At 37.9% G+C, this 18751-nt stretch overlaps 5 protein-coding genes across 7 annotated transcripts in view; all 5 read left to right on the top strand.

The window, feature by feature from the left end:
- The window catches only part of LOC134812269 (pre-rRNA 2'-O-ribose RNA methyltransferase FTSJ3-like), a 66108-nt gene extending 59603 nt beyond the window's left edge, over nucleotides 1–6505 (top strand). The window contains exons 3-17 of the mRNA XM_063819600.1: nucleotides 1502–1676; nucleotides 1907–2064; nucleotides 2182–2300; nucleotides 2484–2558; nucleotides 2680–2790; nucleotides 2976–3102; nucleotides 3282–3378; nucleotides 3490–3589; nucleotides 3783–3977; nucleotides 4206–4350; nucleotides 4509–4639; nucleotides 4820–5238; nucleotides 5461–5638; nucleotides 5820–5979; nucleotides 6171–6505. Of these exons, the coding sequence (XP_063675670.1) occupies nucleotides 1502–1676; nucleotides 1907–2064; nucleotides 2182–2300; nucleotides 2484–2558; nucleotides 2680–2790; nucleotides 2976–3102; nucleotides 3282–3378; nucleotides 3490–3589; nucleotides 3783–3977; nucleotides 4206–4350; nucleotides 4509–4639; nucleotides 4820–5238; nucleotides 5461–5638; nucleotides 5820–5979; nucleotides 6171–6343 (2363 nt within the window). The 3' untranslated portion in view covers nucleotides 6344–6505. The remainder of the gene's footprint in view (nucleotides 1–1501; nucleotides 1677–1906; nucleotides 2065–2181; nucleotides 2301–2483; nucleotides 2559–2679; nucleotides 2791–2975; nucleotides 3103–3281; nucleotides 3379–3489; nucleotides 3590–3782; nucleotides 3978–4205; nucleotides 4351–4508; nucleotides 4640–4819; nucleotides 5239–5460; nucleotides 5639–5819; nucleotides 5980–6170) is intronic.
- Nucleotides 6506–9452: 2947 nt separating this feature from the next.
- On the top strand, nucleotides 9453–15040 carry LOC134812797 (acetylcholinesterase-like). Of its 3 annotated transcripts, none has more exons than XM_063820363.1 (12): nucleotides 9453–10318; nucleotides 11110–11282; nucleotides 11433–11830; nucleotides 11977–12113; nucleotides 12229–12338; nucleotides 12750–12866; nucleotides 13074–13165; nucleotides 13446–13553; nucleotides 13704–13858; nucleotides 14017–14151; nucleotides 14296–14428; nucleotides 14650–15039. In XM_063820363.1, the coding sequence occupies exons 1-12, from the start codon at nucleotides 10254–10256 to the stop codon at nucleotides 14746–14748; spliced, it is 1722 nt and encodes a 573-aa protein (XP_063676433.1). In that variant the 5' UTR covers nucleotides 9453–10253; the 3' UTR covers nucleotides 14749–15039. The 3 variants fall into 3 exon arrangements, with proteins under 3 accessions (XP_063676433.1, XP_063676432.1, XP_063676434.1); XM_063820362.1 differs by having other exon boundaries at nucleotides 14296–14443; nucleotides 14650–14842; XM_063820364.1 differs by lacking the exon at nucleotides 9453–10318 and adding an exon at nucleotides 10649–10762 and having other exon boundaries at nucleotides 14296–14443; nucleotides 14650–15040.
- A 419-nt stretch (nucleotides 15041–15459) lies between these two features.
- LOC134813161 (transcription elongation factor A N-terminal and central domain-containing protein 2-like) lies at nucleotides 15460–16095 on the top strand. The gene has a single exon (XM_063820848.1). The coding sequence runs from the start codon at nucleotides 15460–15462 to the stop codon at nucleotides 16093–16095; it is 636 nt and encodes a 211-aa protein (XP_063676918.1).
- Nucleotides 16096–16548: 453 nt separating this feature from the next.
- On the top strand, nucleotides 16549–17325 carry LOC134812694 (60S ribosome subunit biogenesis protein NIP7 homolog). The gene has a single exon (XM_063820200.1). The coding sequence runs from the start codon at nucleotides 16551–16553 to the stop codon at nucleotides 17091–17093; it is 543 nt and encodes a 180-aa protein (XP_063676270.1). The 5' UTR covers nucleotides 16549–16550; the 3' UTR covers nucleotides 17094–17325.
- A 148-nt stretch (nucleotides 17326–17473) lies between these two features.
- LOC134813360 (COX assembly mitochondrial protein homolog) lies at nucleotides 17474–18702 on the top strand. The gene is made up of 3 exons (XM_063821062.1): nucleotides 17474–17558; nucleotides 18049–18210; nucleotides 18329–18702. Exons 1-3 carry the CDS (start codon nucleotides 17475–17477, stop codon nucleotides 18500–18502), a joined length of 420 nt encoding a protein of 139 aa, XP_063677132.1. The 5' UTR covers nucleotide 17474; the 3' UTR covers nucleotides 18503–18702.
- Nucleotides 18703–18751: the final 49 nt, after the last annotated feature.

Genomic DNA, 18751 nt, shown 5'->3' with positions numbered 1-18751 from the left:
CTCCTCCTTCTCCTCCTCATCAGTCCTCATCCTCAGTCCTCCACTAGTCGTCCTCGTCCTCGTCATTAGTCCTCCTCCTCCTCCTCTTCCTCCTCCTGAGTCCTCCTCCTCTTCCTCCTCCTGAGTCCTCCTTTGGAGTCCTCTTTCTCCTCCTCATCATCAGTCCTCCTCCTCTTCTTCAGTTCTCCTCCTGAGTTCTCCTCCTGAGTCCTCCTCCTCCTCCTGAATCCTCCTCCTGAGTCATCCTCCTCCCCCTCCTCCTCCTCCTCATTCTCCTCCTTATCCTCCTCCTCCGCAGTCCTCCTCCTCCTTCTCCTCTTCCTTCTCATCTTAATCAGTCCTCTTCCTTAGCCCTCGTTATCATCCTCCTAGTCCTCATCCTTAGTCCTCGTCCTCATCCTCCTCAGTCTTCCTCCTCAGTCTTCCTCCTCCTTCTCCTCATCAGTCCTCCTCCTCCTCCGCCTCATCCTCCTCATCCTCCTCATCCTCTTCCTTAGTACTCCTCAGTCCCCAGTCCTCTTCCTACTCGTCAGTCCTCCTCAGCCTCCTCCTCCTCCTCCTCCTCCTTAGTCCTCCTCAGTCCCCAGTCCTCTTCCTACTCGTCAGTCCTCCTCATCCTCCTCCTCCTCCTCAGTCCTTCTCCTCCTCGTCAGTCCTCCTCCTCCTCCTCAGTCCTTCTCGGTCCTTCTCCTCCTCGTCAGTCCTCCCCAGTCCTCCTCCTCTTCAGTTTTCCTCCTTCTCCTCCTCCTCCTCAGTCCTCCTCTTCTTCAGTCCTCATCCTCCTCCTCATCAGTTTACACAATTTATTGTTACTAAAATGTTTTTAAACGCATGTGAGTCTGTAACATATTGACATGTTACTGTTACTGACTCAAAATGTGCTGTAGAATTTTTTTGTTTAACATAGTTTTACTCTCCAGTACTATGGAAAAGTTGTTACATGATAAATAAAGATTTTGATAAATAAAGTGATTTTCATCCCTTTTAATGTTATTAAAAATTGTGTAAACTATTCTTTGTATCTAAGAGATAACTGTGCTACCCATTTCTGCAGATAGCCTGTTACAAATTGTGGAGACAATTTAAATCAAAAGTTACTAAAGCGTTCGCTATTTGTTACGATTGTTATTACCAACCGTACCTCTTTCAATTGTGGACCGGGGTGGATGTTTCTGTCAAACAAAAGTTGATACGACAGTGTGTTTTTTTTCCGGACGAAACGATTCTTGTTTGGAACAAGAAACTATTTTGGGGTTCTGGGACCACCACCAATCGATTTCTTGTCATATTTAAGTACAGAAATAGCTACCTATATCGCCTAGAAACCTCAGAGGGAAGATTTAAATTTTCCCGATTTTTTCCGATATGAGGGTTGATGAGGCCAAAATCGGGATCGGAATGATCGGATTGGATCGGGTTGGACCCCCCCCCCACAGATTTCCTAAACTTACCCACTAATATTCCTAAATTTGGACAGTGTCTTTTAATAGCACAACCCCAGGTTACAGAGCCCGATCAGCCTTCAAGCTGATCCAACTTAACAGAAAGTTTGGGTTTCTAGAGAACGCGAGAGTATGTATTGATCTGTGTGCAGCGCCTGGGTCCTGGTGTCAGGTGGCAGCCAAGTTCATGCCTGTTTCTTCTCTTATCATTGGTATAGATCTGGATCCTATCAAGTAAGTGATACTAGCACTGCACTGGTTGAGTGGTTATAACATAAATAAGAGTTCTAACTAAAACATGGGCATGCCAGATCGTGCAAACCTTACTAGCTGTGCACGAATAACAAGTTCGTCCAATTTGCCTGTATTTGCCTATATTAGTCTGTTATTACTTATTGCCTATATTTACTTATATTTGCGGTGTTTAGAGTTTATTACAGTAACTAAAAGTTCGCTACTTGCAGGGCAATCCCTAATGTCACAACATTTGTTGACGACATCACGTCGGACAGCTGCCGATCTAAGCTCAAAAAACAGATGCAGACATGGAAAGCGGACTGTGTGCTGAATGATGGAGCCCCAAATGTTGGTACAGCTTGGGTACAGGATGCTTTCAGCCAAGGTTAGGGTCCCTTTCAGTTTGTAGTTTCAAGTCCTGATCTTCCCTTAAGGTCAGTGTTAAAACAACCTCTGTAATTTTGTTTGGTCCAGTTTTGTTATTTAATGTTCATATTTTCAGCTCAGTTAACGTTATCAGCTTTTAAAGTAGCTGCTGAATTTTTGAAAGAGGGCGGAACATTCGTCACCAAGATATTCAGAAGTAAAGATTACCAGGCTTTACTCTGGGTCTTCCAACAGGTTGGCAAAGTTTACCTATGATAATGAGTACTTTTTGTATTTAAAATCACTGCTGTTGAATTTCACTTAATATTGCCCATACAAAATATGTACTTTTTTATCTCCGATATTAATTTATTAGACTTCACATAAAAAGGAAATATGTTCGCCGTTCGGGTTCAATGATCAATAAGTTATTTTCAGTTTTTCAAAAAAGTGATGGCAACAAAACCGCAAGCTTCCAGAAACGAATCTGCAGAGATATTCGTGGTTTGTCAGGTAAGAAAATGATCTCAACTATAATTTGTACCGTAATAAATTCGACTATGGAATCAATTAAAACAAAGGTTTCACTTTTACTGACAAGGATCGATTAGTTTTGATCGGAAATATATTCCAGCATTTCCTCGCTCCGGACAAGATCGATCCGAAGTTCTTCAGTTACAAATGTGTTTTCGCTGACGTTGCCAAAGAAACAAACAACCAGAAACTAAACCTCATCAATCCAGCAGTAAGCAAAATGCTGATATTTTCTAAGTTTATAAATAAAACGTTTATAAATTCTAGTTTATTTTGTTCAAATACGTTCCATCTCTGTGGCGTAAAACGGAAAACTCTTTTTTAAAATTCACTTGATAGCAAATGGAAACCGACCAGATTTGTAAATACTTCCAATTGAATACATCTCTCTTTCAGAAATTCACCAGATCCAGAGAAGGTTACTCCGATGGTGCATCATTGTCGTTACACAAGACTATTCCAGCAAGGTTATTTATCGACTCAGAGGACCATTTGGATCTGCTCAGCAGTGCTTATACCATCGGTTAGTTTTCTGAAGTATTTATGACTATGAGGCAATAATCTGTTTTTTTTGTTGTTGTTTTCTTTCCCATTAGTTAAATTTATACAGCAATCGATTCTATATTTTCTGTTGTACTTGTAGACCTTTTCTTAAGGTGGTTACTTATAATAATGATGTATGATACCATATTATCATCTCAGAGATAAAAGATGAGAAGTTACTGGACAGCAAACACACAACAATTGAACTCAAAGAGTCTCTTAAAGATATAAAAGTTCTTGGAAAGAGGGAGATCAAGTGAGTGATTCTAGATAAGGCAAAATCATCACCCATGGTAACATAACATATTTTATTAGTATAAATAAATTCAGCAGATGGTCTAGTCGAGTTATGATTTTCAAACTTCAGAAATATCATCAAATGGCGGGAAAAGATACTGAAAGATGAAGGTCCGGAGGAGAAAGTAGATGAAGACGTAGAGATGGAAGAAGAGGAAGAAGATGAAGAGGTTTGTCATTGAGACTCGCCTGTCCTGCTAATTTAGCAATAAAATTTAAAAATGGGTACTTTAGTGAAATAGACATTATGATTGGTGTGGTGTGGAGACCAAGCGTTGTAAAAGTTATTGTGCATTGTTGGAATAACAAATATAAATACTCAAATACGTCTTATAATCACTACAATTATTAACACTTCCTTAGACAAAAATCGAGCACCAAATCGTAGAATTACAAACAGCAGAGAAAGCGATAAAGCGCCAAAAGAAGAAGAAAGGGAGCAAATTAAAAGAAAAGAACCTAGCCAAGGTTGCTAAAGGATTGGATGTGCCCAAGGAAGCGTTTGGAGCAGACGAGGATCCTAATCTGTTCAATTTACAATCGATCAAAAGTAAACAGGTATGTTAAACAAAAAAAACAAAAAGACCATACCCCCTAGTCCTAATTGCTCTTTATCATTACCATAATATATGAAAATGTATATGAAATATTGGAAATATGATTCCAAGCGTCTGTTTTTATGTTATCTTAAATTGTGTTATGTCGTTAAATGGTTTATGCTCAAAAGATAAAATTCGTTTTTAAACATCGAAAAGATTTGTTGCTTTAGTATTTTACAAATTTAAGGGTCTGGAGAAAGTCGAAACAACAGAAGTTCAAGCAGACGATCCTATTGAGGAACTAAAGGAGGTGGAAGAAATAGTAATGGAGGAAGATGAAGATGAAGATGAAAGTGATGACGATGGTAGTGATGCAGACGATGAAGAAGATGGTATTTAAAAAAACTTACTGTAAATATTTAGCCTTTAGGTACTCATTCCGTCTGCGGCTTGCTGGTTGTTAATTTAATCGTACTATGGAAAGTACCATGTTGTTGCTGTCATACAAGTTTAGAGAGGAATTTTGTGGTTAAGACGTAATATCCCGTAGGTGAAGATATTGACTCCGCTACAGACGAAGAGGACGAGGTTGAAGAGGAGGAAGAAGAAAAGGAGGCCAATCCTTTGCTTGTGAAGGAGAAAAGGGACAAGATCGATAAGACAAATCTGTGGTTCAACAAGGTATAAATGTTATTCGTCTGTACCATACTATTACTGGACAATGGTATCTCAATTAAAAACTTGAATAATCCTACTCCTGCTTTCGTGTCTTTTGGCATTCATAAGGTTTTCGTCATCTTATAATTTGTACTAACAAATAAGATTTTGCCAACTTTTATACAATACGAATATTGATTTCAGTTGAAAGACAAGCTTGCTGAAGAAGATATTGACGAAGATCTAGAGGTGGATGCTATGGCGAGTGCCTTTGGAGTTAATAAGGAAAAAGTTGATAAGTCAACATCAGAACCAGAGGCCAAAAAAGTTAAATTTGATCTTCCTGAAGCCGAGGGCGAGAAATCTGAACCAAAGAAAGAAACACCCAAAGATGACAAATCAGACTCCGAAACAGATTCTGACTCAGAATCTGATGCCGAAGACTATCGGGACCTTCGTGATAAGAAGCGAAAAGAACCTGCGTCCAAAACAACAGAGGATATGGAAGTGGTACCAGCACAGAAACGTCACAAAGCCTTGACAGCGGCCGAACTGGCATTAGGCCAACAGATTGTGACCAGCAGGAAGAGGAAGAACGAGATAATGGATGCTGGGTATCATAGGTGAGTTTTATTTTCACCGTAGGTCCAGTAAGATCTAAACAAATGGTTTCTAGATAGAATTATAATTAGATTAAGTATTAGAGGAAGGTGGTTGGTGTAAGAGATTAGCTCCCTCTTTTGACTACGTTGTTAAAAAGTAGTTCCTGATTTTATCGATGGTCCAAACATTTTATTCCACTGCACTGCCTTTTTTCACATATTTAAATTCCTCAATATTTCCAGGTGGGCTTGGGGTGAGGAGGATCTCCCAGACTGGTTTGAAGACGAGGAGAAGAAGTATTATCAGAAACAGCTACCTGTAACCAAGGAGCAGGTGGATGAGTATAAGCAGCAAGTCAGGGAGATCAACGCCAGACCGATCAAGAAAATAGCGGAGGCAAAGGCAAAGGCCAAGTTTAAGGCGAGTCTATGATTGATCATTAAATATGATTAATGCGCGATATTTAACTGCCAATTTTGTTATGAAGAGTGAAGGGACAGCTATTTGTAGTTTATGTATCAAATTTGTCGCCTAATTGAGTTAATCTGGTGGATCCTTATTTAAAATGCAGCAAACACTAATCTTGTCTCAACGTTTTCAGGCTATGAAAAAGTTGAAGAAACTTGCAGAACAAGCGGACCTTATCACTGATAACAGTGGCGGTGCTCAAGCAGAACAAGTTATGAAGCTGAAACAAATGGTGAAGAAAGTGGAACAGGGCAAGAAGAAACAAGAGACTACTTATGTTAAGGCTAAGAGGGGTGAGCAAATATTATTGCATTTAAGTTTTAAACTCATCTAGAATATCATCTCAAAGCCGGTTGAAAATTCCAAGAATTAGTCCCAGAAATTGTTGCATGGCGTACAAGTTATTTTACGTGGTAAACGCCTATAATAATTTAGTGTCACGTAACCTAACTCATAACTTTATTTTAATTTACATAAACTTCAGCTAATGGTCAGTTCCAAAAGAGACCAGCAACAGCTAAGGGTAGGGTTAAGTTTGTTGACTCCAGAATGAAGAAGGATGTCGACGGAATGAAACGAGCGGCTGCTAAGAAGAAGGGCGCACCTAAGATTAAGAAAGCAAGAAACAGAGTCGGACATAAACCGAGATCAAGATGATTTTTAGTTTTTAACACAAAGGGGCTCTTTTATTAATTTATTGCATTTTACTTTTAGACGATCAGCTTTTGTTGCCGTTTTATCTGAAGTTTCTGTTACTGATGGATTAGTTATGTATGTGACGTGACTGCATATATTTTAGATTTTAAATTTCCACCAAAACCTGTCGTTGGTATTCACTACCTGGGCCCACTACCTGGGCTCATGATTTGATAAGCGTATGATATGACATGGTATTAAATAACCCATTCATATTAAATTCTTCATATTAATATCCATGAAAAATTATCACGCCAGAACGTCAATAATTTGACACCACAATAATCATTCCATATCGATCGTTTTATCAGTTTAACTTTGAGAAGTTCAGGGATCGAACTTTTGACATTCCACTGCTCCAGCAGGTACAAAATATATCACGCCTAGGTGTCAGTGAACAGTAACTAAAAATAACGAAGTATAAAACATAATTTCAGGGGAAGGAGCCGCGGTAACAGTAAAAATAAACTGATTAATTGTGGGGGGTTTTGTGGGGGAGTGAGTCCTGGTGATTGTGGGTGAAGGACTAGACACCCGCCACTATCGCGTCTATCGGTCATTAGTACCCAGCTCCCTGACCCAGCCACTCCTTCCTGACCCAACCTTTCAGTTCGGTCGTTATATATACCTATTTTGGGAAAGTTTCACAGGGTTTCTATACCGTCGTTTTTTATAAATGACATTGAAGCAATTGATTTTAACAGTCCATGTTAGCAAGACAGTAGCAAATTATAAAGGGCCTAGCACGGAGCTCCGCGGTTTTAATTCTGTATTGTGTCGTCCAGCCAGCACTTCTTTCATTCATCGAGTCATTATTCTAACACGTTTTGTATGTAGTACTGGTAATTATTAAGTTGTGCAAATTTACATATTTGTCTCTTTCTGTGAAGCTTTAATTTTTAATTAATTTGTGCTCGAGACAGTTCATTGCCAAATTGACAATTAAGCTCACATTAAAATTAGAACTATTTATAAGATTTCCGCCAACTAATTGGATATGGTTGGATAAATATTTATTGTTATGTTAGGAAGAAAACCAGATATTACGCATATTATATATGTTTGTTCATTGATAAATGTAATCTTGTTATTGATCCTTTTCCTTTAAACGTATCGAGACCTACCGACTGTAATTTTTGGACTTTCCGCACTGCTTCAAATATGATTTTCTTGCTTTTGTGTGATCAGTATGTCAAGGATATTCTGTGAAATACAAATTCTTTCCAGCTGCTCATTATTTTGCTTCTCGTCTCCAAATGCAGTTGAATACATTTATTTTATATTGTCACCTTTCTGTTCTAGAATTGTTGTTCTTGAAAAACAAGAGGATAAAAAGTCGGGATTGGACTTTGTTTTCCCCTTGGGCATAGCATTTTACGGGTCGCCGTTATAAATTCGGTGACATTATTTAATTTTAGGCTGAAGAGTCTAGCTAGACGGTACGTGATGTATTAGATAGCCGAATAACATATAAATGCAGCGTCTGTCTTAGGGTACTTTTAACATAAGTTGCAGAGTTAATCAGAGTTGAAGTAATAAGAGTTAAGGTTGGGACTAGAGTTAAAGTTATGTTTGGGTATTAGGTTACGTTTGAGGTTTAAAACCGGGTGGTAATAAGTAATTAGCGCGGTCAGATGAAATGTTAAAGGATAAAATGTCTTGCACCCTTGAGACAGATTATCAGTTCTGAAACTAGCTTTTGTCCAATTTGTTCATTAAAACCAATATTCTATCCGGGTTAAAATTGGTACATCAAATAATAACTACGATGCTTTTACCAAGACAAGCTCTGATTTTAATAAGTTAATCTGCCTGGTCTGAACTGCATGTTACAAACCCTCGCTTCAAAGATCTATACGGAAAGGATCGGCATCGTCAATCAAAGGCAAGCCTTATCCTGTCAATACTGAAAAATAATTTAATGTGCTCGAGTTTTCGGTAATAGTATTAATAGCTGTCCCGCGTTTTACTGTTCACGGAATTTAAACTTTTTTTATTTATCTCAAATCAGATGGTTGTACTTTTGTGGTCCTGCTGAGAATCTTAACATTAAAACTATATCGCATTGTTGGTGCCTGAAAAGTGAATGACACAGTCAGTTGTGTTGCCAGCATACTGACTGTTAATACGGAAGTTTATCGGTATTTCGCTACTGGAAATACAGCCAAGGCTTCTATGTTTATTGTCCTGCTGTGCACTTTTGGGAAAACGAAACTTGTATGTTTGAGAGCTTCACTCACCAGAGAGATCAACAAAAGATCAACAATAGGGTGTTAGTTAAGTGAAGGAGTTACTGAATTACGTTGGATGATGACTTGTTCCTGTTGCTGGTCAAATGTTATGCTGGATAGCACTATGGCCCCCCAGTAGTGGAATCTTATGAACCAAAAGTACAGGATGATCGGAATTCGGAATGGCCATATCTTAAGAATTATCGATGTATTTTCGACTTTTATTTAATTTTGTTTTCACTTTGATCAACAATGTTTTGCAAAATAATCATAGTAGTTGATTGTCGTATGCCCATTTTATCTTTGTTTTTTTTATAGAATTTATGATATCTTTTTGTGTCCATTTTATAGACTCTGTGAAACTCATCTTGGTCAAAGCCAGTCTTTGACCATCTTATCAGATGAGCCTAGACGTATCAATGTAGTTACTCGATTATACTACGAATTTCGTAAGGATCGGATTAAAGCAATCTCATGAAGGAGCGCCCCCCCCTCCAGCTCCCATTGTACGAGGTGACCCCCTATATCGGTTGAATGGCTCAGATATATCTTTCCGGGTGCAGTTTTTTTGTCAAAGCGTGTTCTAGATATTTGAATTCATTTGTCAATGTATGATATTATGATGCATTGAAGATGTCCCATAAAAGGCCATGCTGCTTCAGAATCACTTTTTATTACTGCAGTAACATTTAAGGGTTAACCTTCACTCAGAGGTTTTGAATACTTAGTATTTAATATAAAAGTTAAAGGCAATGAATTTATTTTTGATATTGATTGTCTATTTCTTTTTCTCATGGTCATGATTTAGATATTTTTCCCTCGTCTCCCGGACTCCAGTCAGTTAATAATATTGTAATGATTCCTCTGTCACGGATCAGTGACTCCTAAATGGCAAATTGTTTGCTGTCAATTTCACGTCTAAAGTTGTACTTTCGTTAAAAAACTGAGGACTCACTACTTCTCGAGAAGATTCTAATTTCGCGCCGTTGTCGGGGTTTGTATGGATTTTCTCCGGATTTTTAAGGTATTTTGCCGTGGAATGCGACGGGTTACGTCACGTTCCTGTCGGTACCACTGACATTTCCGTCTCGTTTTAGATCTTAATCCTCCCTTCAAATCTGTTCTTCTTTGGTGTACGCCATTTTTAAACCAGACCTTCGCAGCTGTCATCTTATTCCGTTCCCCATCGTCGTAAGACTCTTTTTTAGTGCTTTATCTTGACATATTTTATTAAACCTGTGCACACCGTCTATTAAAATAAACGATTAAATACTGCAATAACTCTGTAATTAATACTTAAATAACAACGATCCTTTAACGAACAATATTCTTCCAAACAATGCCTTAACACCTGCTCTCTGGAACATTCTTCTCCTCGAGGCCACTCTTTAGCTTTATGCCCTTAATACAGCTCGGCCCTTTATCTTACAGACCTGTCCTTTTGACGGACACCGAAGTTTACAACAACTCCCATGCTGTGATCAAATTTCGCGCTAACAAAACATCGCTAAGGTTCGAAAAACGCACGCAATAAAATGCCAGGAGTCAGACGGTCAAAGAGTGGGAGTGGTTAGATGTGAGAGAAGTTTGTTTCTTCTTCAGCAACAACCTGCACACCTGTTTAGTTCACTTTTACAGACATGCGGAGTGTAGCTTGTTTCCTTCTGCTGCTAGTCCTGCAGCCCTTTAGCGCCACCAAGAAACGGTTTGTATTTTGTTTGAGCCACAGCTCCTTTTGTTTTGGTAATTTTAACGGAAGATTGAATTGGGATTTTTGGGCTCTAGCTTATTTTTTTTGGCTAATACATATTATAAACGACCAAATATGAACGCAAAATTCCCCATTTATTCCTTTTAATCCACACTTAATTCAATTGATTCCCATTCAAATACATCAATCTATTTCTAAACATGAGACTTGACAATCTTGATCCCTTACGATTCTAAAAGATATAATAAAGATACAGTAAACTTGCAAAAGATGAAATATAGACATAACAAAAGTTCAGTTGAAGAAACGACTTCATCAACTTACTATTTAGAATGTGTACGGTGTAAAAGTTTCCAGCATAAGTTTCCTAGATTCTATCTTAACAATTCTAAGACCCTGGCGATCACTCTTCCTTTTGACTCTCATCGCGTACATCTGGTGCGTGATATAGGAGCTGTCATAAATGTTAATTAAAATAATATTCTAATAATGTCAGCATTCTAATTAAGCATGGATGTTAAAAGTAAATATATGTCCAAGAACCATATCAATGTCGCTGCCAGAATGAACCCATTATTTACCCTTTATCGTTGCTACTCGTTGCCAAGTCATGCTACCGAAAACGTGACCAATTTCCCAAACGTCCATCAAGTTAATGCTGAATGTGCACATATGTGATAAAATTGATTTGTCAATTGATTTCACAGTTAGTCTGAAGCCAACTTGAAACTGTGGCTTATCTTTTATTTCGACCAAATGCAGCTAATAAATCTGCTGACTTTTAGGCGTGAGAGAACAGAGAAGTTCGTGACAGTAGATGTGGATGGTGCAGTGGTAACTGGCCGGAGAGTACGTACTGGAGACTCCTTTATAGCTGGGTTCACTGGTGTACCGTACGCAGAGAGCCCCACTGGACAGCTCAGATTCTCTCGCCCCGTCAAACGAACTTATAGTAAAGGTTAGTAATGAGATAAAGATCGCGGCGAGAAATATTACATCTATCTAGACTCAAAATTATAAATTCTCGCTGGTTCCGTCTATTAAGTTTAGTCGTCTGTTTTGAGTTAGATATTACGTTAAAAAATAAACAGTGCTGCCACTATTTCAGGGGAGCAGATAGACGCGACCATCCTCCCTTCCTCCTGCCTACAAAACATTTACCCTCCCTCACCGGACTACCTCAGTCCTCAGCTCTCTTTCTCAGAAGACTGTCTTTATCTTAACGTTTTAACCAAGCATGATTGGATAAACAAAGGCCTGAAAAAGCCGGTTTTGTTTTATATCCACGGTGGTAGTTTTAGTAATGGAGATGGTATCAGTAGAGACGGATCAGGACTGGTTGAATATGCTGATATAGTGCTGGTGTCAGTCAACTATAGACTGCAGCTTCTTGGCTTTTTGAATGCTTACGATGGTATCGTTGCTAATCTGGGGTTGTGGGATGTTAAAATGGCATTGGAGTGGGTCCAGAATCATATTGAAGTATTTAGTGGAGACAAGAACAGGGTGAGTTTATTCTCTTTATTTAAGCAACTAGTTTATGAACAGTTCAGATTTTGAAGTTAATTTTATCTTACAAAGTTGAAATGAGGATTTTTCTATCATTGAAATAAGCTTTTAGAGTTTAGAAATTATTAGAATCACATTAACAGGTAACAATCATGGGAGAATCAGCGGGAGGAGCAATTGTAACCTATCTTCATACATCTCCTCTCACTGACGGTCTTTTCTCCTCCTCTATTTCCATATCGGGCACCATGATCGCTCCATGGGCCTTCACTAAAACCAGGTTTGGACATTTCTTATAATTTTTGTTGATTTCCCTCTATTTGTGGTAATCACAATAATTGTATCTTTGAAATATATCTTGATAGTATCGCGTTAAAGCTCTCTTTATCCTTCAGGATGGACGAGCAACAAGGGAAGTGGGAGATCCTAAAAAACCAGACTGGTTGTTCTAGTGCATCAGATATACTCAACTGCTTGCGGAGTGCCAACGAATCTTCAATTCTTGGTTTTTATCTTTTCTACCATTCAACAGAAATAAAGACTTACAATTATTATTAAATCAAAATAGCAAATAATTGACTTATTATCCGCCGTCCCCTTTATGTGGGCAATAATATACTTTTCATAACATCTTATAAAATTTGTTTAGAGCTTATTATTCTTGTGACTGCTATGAGTGAAGTTATTGCGAATCTAGGGCTTCTAAGAGCGAAGATCATCCCACATTCGTCTGCTGATTTGATTTAGAGTGAATCACAAAAACTGAACTCCTCCACATGAAGCCCAAATACATATACACGTCTAATTGTTTTGGCACCAAAAATGTTCCACAACATTTTCTGGAAACTGTAGCGTCTCACTCCATAATTTGTCTCGTCCAAGTTCTACCGATTAATGATATAACTTATTATTTCAGGTGCAATGTATGCAACTATGATGGAGTTCCCTATTGATACGTGGCCCCCCATTATTGATAATCAGCTTGTTACAGAGACTCCTCTTCTTACTATTGAAACTGCTAATTATACCAGCAGTACGTTTATATTATTTTATCAAACTCTTTTTAACTCCAGATAATTTACAGACTAAACTGATCGACGAATTCGCTAGAATCGCAATATAAACAGATTAAATTCAATTTGCCTACCCTCCACTAGATCTTATGTAAAATATAATTGCTGGATGAATAATTATTATTGATATAAAGACAGTATGTGACTGCAACCCTTCGTCATCACAGGACCGTTACTCAGTGGAGTTTGCCAAGACGAGGGATCTATAATGGCACTGGCTTTTGGGATGACTAAAGGAGTTCCACTTTTCACTAATACTGTAAGTTTAAATGAAACATGTCTGTTAGTTTTGGGTACAGACAGTACAGTACGTGACTACAGTGAAATATTGAACCCCGGACCAGGAAACCCTGAACCAATTAATAATTACTGTTGCACATAAATTTCAGATTTTCATGCTTGGCGACAATACAATTATACTGAGCTTGAAATTTCGGACCAACTTATTTCCGGCAATTTTCAATAGAATAATATGAACATTATGAAGACTGAAGAATACAACATCATTACCGTAACTTCAGATATAATATTGATTGCAGGATAAACTAAATAACAAAGAACAGATCAGAGAGTTGAGCATTAATCACCCTCTCATTAAAAACTTCACAATACCCTGCATGAACGACAACGGAGATGAACTGTTAGAGGTACATTTTTCGTCGTCCTGATAATTTGTAGACTTGATATTTGGTGGAGGAGTAACGTAGATTGTAGCTGGAGAAACTTAGATAATTCACATAAAAGTAATGTATTTATCATCTTACTGGGCAAACCACGCTAAAATATCGTACCATCAGTTCTACACAAATAGAACGGACACTGATCTAAAGACTCAACTAGCTACATTACTGGGAGATTGGCTCCTCTTCTGCCCCCAAATCATTACCGCTGATCTGTTCTCCAAGAACAGTGACTCCGTTTACCAGTATGTCTTCGACTACATGTCCAACAAGTGAGTAAGCACATCTTCTTAAGCTATGTAAAGGTGATACCGTTTAACCATTTCAAGAGTTCTAATACTAGCTCACAGTACTACTTTATGGGAACAGCAAAACTCAATTCTCAGTTACTTTGACAGGGAAATATTGTGATCATTCCGTCCTCTTTTAGCCGTAAAGATGATAACAGCACGTGGATGGGAGTTACACACGGTGAGGACCTGGCCTACTTGTTTGGATCGCCGCTCAGTGAGAACTCTCCCTTCTATAACCAGAATTATGGCAAAGTGTGGGGCACCAAGGACAGGTAGCCAAAAATGTCTTATTATATCTTTATATAGATTACATTTGATGCTAAAAACTTACAATGGTTAGCTCGCAAGCTTGCGCAACAACTTAATATTTCATAGATCAACAGTTATATTGTTACATGTCAATCTCTCCCTAAAAGGCAGATCAGTAAAATCATGATGGATATGATAGAAGGGTTTATGAGGGGTGGAGCCCCGGTGGTTAAGAGTGCTAAGAGTGCCAGCAGAGTTTGTTGGGACGAGCTCGGGGATAAATCCCAGTATCTGCTGGTGGTCAGTGATTTAGTGGTATATTGAGTTTAGTTTTACAGTTTTACTTTTTACCTGAAAATAATGGAGATTTGTTTTTAAGTGATTATAGCCTTAGATAGGCAGCAAAATCTTAAATTAACGTATATAATATTTATATTATTTTAATCATGAGTCTAAATAATGAACATTGAACATTAATATGATTTTTGTACCGCTGGATTAACTTTAAACCCTTTTTTCAGACAAATAAGAAGGCAGCAACGAAGGATCTTGCCCCAACAATTGCTCACTGTCAGAAGATGTTTGAAATTGTACGAACACGTGCAACTCCTTGCCAGTAGATTTGCAACAGTCCACAACTTGTTTACATCAACTAAAGACTTCCTTTATGGACTAGTTTAGATTTCATTGCTTTGGGGAGTGTTATGTTATTTCGTTTAGTAGCTTATGGGAGATAGAGGGTTTAATTAATATGCTGGTATTTTTTGCTGTCTGAGTTAAATTCTACAAAATTGTGATGTTTAAAACTTTCTCTGTATTTTAATAGAATGCTCGGGACCGTCTTTTGACAATTGACAGTTTCAAATAAATGTCATTATATCAAAAATAGTTATTTGCTTTATCTTCAGTCTAAATTGATCTTTTTCCTTTGTTTATGAATATGGTTCTGATGAAAATAATTTCAATAAATGCCATTGGAGTTGTCTCAGTACTCTCCAGTACGATGGTAGCAAAACCTAAAGTTCAGCCATAAATGGTTCTTTCATAGTCTGTGTACAAAACTTTTGTAGTATGTCATTTAATCTAAAATTACAGAAGGGAGTTTTATGCAGTATATAATAGTAGTTACATTGAACGGTGAATATATGATAAGAAAAATTTTCATCCACGTCCAAATTTGAATGAAACACTATAGTGTATTGTGAGTACATTACTGAAACCCCCTTCAAAGCTAGTTCAAGCCCAGTCGCCATATTGCATTACGAGACTGAAGATGTGTGATATAATATATTCAATTGTGTTAAAAGTATACATAACAATTGTATTCTAGTATGGACAAATATGTCAAACGATTATCACGTGACGAAGTAGAGACACAGCGCCGAGCAAAGCGGCCCCGACTGAAACAAGCCACATTGCAATCCCTCAAAGGAGTGATCGATGTAAAGCGAGTACTCGTGTTAAAAGAGAGACTATCATGCAAACATTCCACAGAAAAACAGATTATAGACTGCTTAAAGGAGCTTGAGTCTGGGAGGAGTCTACCAGTTCTCATTTTAACGGAGACTGGGATAGGCCGAGCTATTGGACCACTTCGTAAACACACAAACCAAACAATTGCTGCTTCTTCCAAATCTTTGGTTGATCAATGGAAAGTAATGATACAAGATATGCCTGTAGCTCCGGTTGTGAACAAAGATCAGAAAAAACAGTTTTCACTCCTTCTGCAGAGTACCGGAGCTAATGATGATATCAGGAAGCGAGCGGTAGATTTGTTTAAATCAAATATGTGTAAATCAGGGGTTGATAAGTTGGATAGTGATCAGGCGAAGGAGTGGGAGAAGGTGATATATGTGGGTAATGATATGAAGATTAATAAGGAGTATAAAGCTCTGGTTCGACGGAAGGTGTTTGATCTGAAACGTGGTGCTGCTTCTTCGAGTAAAGATGATTCTGAGAATTCGTAGTTATTTCTTTGAATTATTTATATTTTGTAAACTTATTTTTGTTTGGCTTTTTAAAAGTGTTGTGTAAACTTATGTTATATTTGAGGTTGTGAAAGAGTTCAGACTGAGTAGATATTATAACAAGTATAATTGTGCCCATTTACGAAGGTTTTCATACGAAGGTTTTACCGATGACAATAACGTGTTTAACTAATGTTTTTTCGATTATTAATTTGTATTATTATTATTGTCATGATGTTATCAGATATTAATATGTATTAAAGTTTATATAATAAACTCATTTTCCTATTTAAACATACATATCTCCGCTGTGTTATTCTCCGAACATCGTACAAATTGATATCCCTTTTATCAAAATTACCGTTATCAATCCCTGAATTAATCTGCCAAATCCATCTTTATTTTATAACGATAATATATTTTGTTACTAAATCCACTTCTATCCCTGTAGCAAGATGAGACCTCTGACCGAAGAAGAAGCTAAAGGCCTGTTCGAGAAACTTGCCAAATACATCGGAGACAACATGAAGTTATTATTGGAGAGAAGTGACGGGAACTATGTCTTCAGATACCACAAAGACAAGGTGTATTATGTCAGCGAGACCATCATGAAAAAAGCAACAAATGTCGGTAGAAAAGAGCTCATTTCACTCGGAACAATGTTTGGCAAGTTTTCAAAAGGAGGTAAATTTAAGTTGCACATCACAGCCCTTGACTTCCTATCATCATACGCAAAACAGAAAGTCTGGCTAAAACCTGGTGCAGAACAGCAGTTCCTGTACGGTAACAACGTTACAAAGGCAGGTTTGGGAAGGATATCAGCTGGGACCGACAAATACGACGGAGTGGTCGTCTACAATATGTCCGACTTACCTCTTGGGTTTGGAGTAGCAGCCCGATCTACAAATGATTGTAAAACTACAGATCCAAACACGATAGTAGTGTTTCACCAAGCTGATGTTGGTGAATATGTCAGAGCAGAAAGTACGATGTCATGACAAACCAGAGCTGGTTTTATTTTAGTGGGATCTGTGTATTGGTTTTACCGTTTAGAAATTTATTTCCTTGATCAGTTTTTACATCACATGGCATTTAATTGACGGTGGCCTGATAACATCGCCGTTTTTATTTGTGTTTCTTATTTAAGACTGAAATATTTCTGGAATCACTGTGTTCACTGTAGATTCAATGACATGTTTTTATCTAATTTATTACAATACTGAGCTTTAACCCGTTTCTATTTGCTGACTACCAAATGCAATCTGGTTCTTGCCACTAAAATTCTTCAGTAATTCTTCATAATATAACTGCAGTAAAGATTGTTGGGTTGTACACTGTCTCCCTTGGCACAAATTCAGTCTAAATATCGTCGATTCAGAATGGCCGAGTCGAGTTCCTCACAAGAAAAGCCTGCAGAACAGAGCAAATTCGATCAAGATAACATTCCCAAGCCTTCTAAAATGGTAAGTGTCCTTACATAGCTTCTGATTCGTTATCAACCTGTTCTATAAAAACTGATCAGTAGCTTTTAACAAAAAAGATGGCCATTATCTGTCCCCGAATATGTCGAATTGACATTTTGAAGCGGGACGCATTATCATTTTTTGATGTTAACACAGCTATGTAGTGTTTCTACAAACGCGCACTATGTAAATTTTGCGCGCTTACTCTTTCTACCTTTCACCGACCGCATGGCCAAAGCCGATCGATGGCGGGTACGCACGTAGATTAGTGACTCTCAAGTCTCAATAGCCCTTAGCTTAGTGCACCATCAGCCGGTTATTAAACACCTTGTGTCACATTCACCATCATTAAGACATTTCTTTGATGCAGGACAGTCCAGTAGAGTTTATTCTGATTGCAATTTTAATAGATATTTTATCGTCTTGAGATGTATCCCAATAGTAGCTTTCTTATTATCTTTGCTAGAAATGTAATGTTTCATTGTTTCAGTTGCTACTCAGAGCAGAGCGAGACATTCTTATCAACGATATGATCAGAGAAAAAGCTAAGGAGGAGGTAAAATACTGCTTCAACCATTTCGCGGAAATGTCGAAATGTCAGCAAGAACACGGAATTGTGTCTGGACTTTGGAAGTGTACTGAAGAAAATAAGGTTTTGATTTTACTTCTTGGAAATTTTAGTTGACCAGCTCTGAAGTCCTAATCGTTGCCCATCTCACTAGTTTTGCATTATTGGGATTGAACACATTTTAAAAATAAACTTGTTTCAGGGCTTCAAGATGTGCATGCAATGGGCGTTTTATGACGAAGAACTGCGAGACTCATGTAAGAATGAGTACGTTCAGCGGAAGAGGGAAGCAGTGCAGAAAAATAAGGAGCAGGAACTTGAAAACCAAATCAGATTAAAGGTTATCGACGATTGGATGACGAACCAAAATAAGTAGGCTACCAGAAAAGCACTTCGTCGTGAAGTGGAATGTAAAAAGCAACAATTTCCGACGATCTTTTCGAGATGAAGCTACCTTCGACCCTCTTTGATAGCAATGCCATATATATATGCTGTTGTGACCCAGGCGAAATGGCTTAAATAAGATCTTGTTTGTGGACAATTAAGTTATTTGAAGTTTGATAAATAGTTTGTTAACTGTACTTGTTTATCTCTTTCCTTTACTGTTGCAAGTTCCTCGAGATTT

This window comes from Bolinopsis microptera, chromosome 3 (assembly GCF_026151205.1).
Source record: "Bolinopsis microptera isolate Bmic1 chromosome 3, MBARI_Bmic_1.0, whole genome shotgun sequence".
NCBI lineage: Eukaryota > Metazoa > Ctenophora > Tentaculata > Lobata > Bolinopsidae > Bolinopsis > Bolinopsis microptera.
The sequence above is the reverse complement of the archived record's forward strand: the minus strand, read 5'-3'. Positions and strand labels throughout refer to the sequence as shown.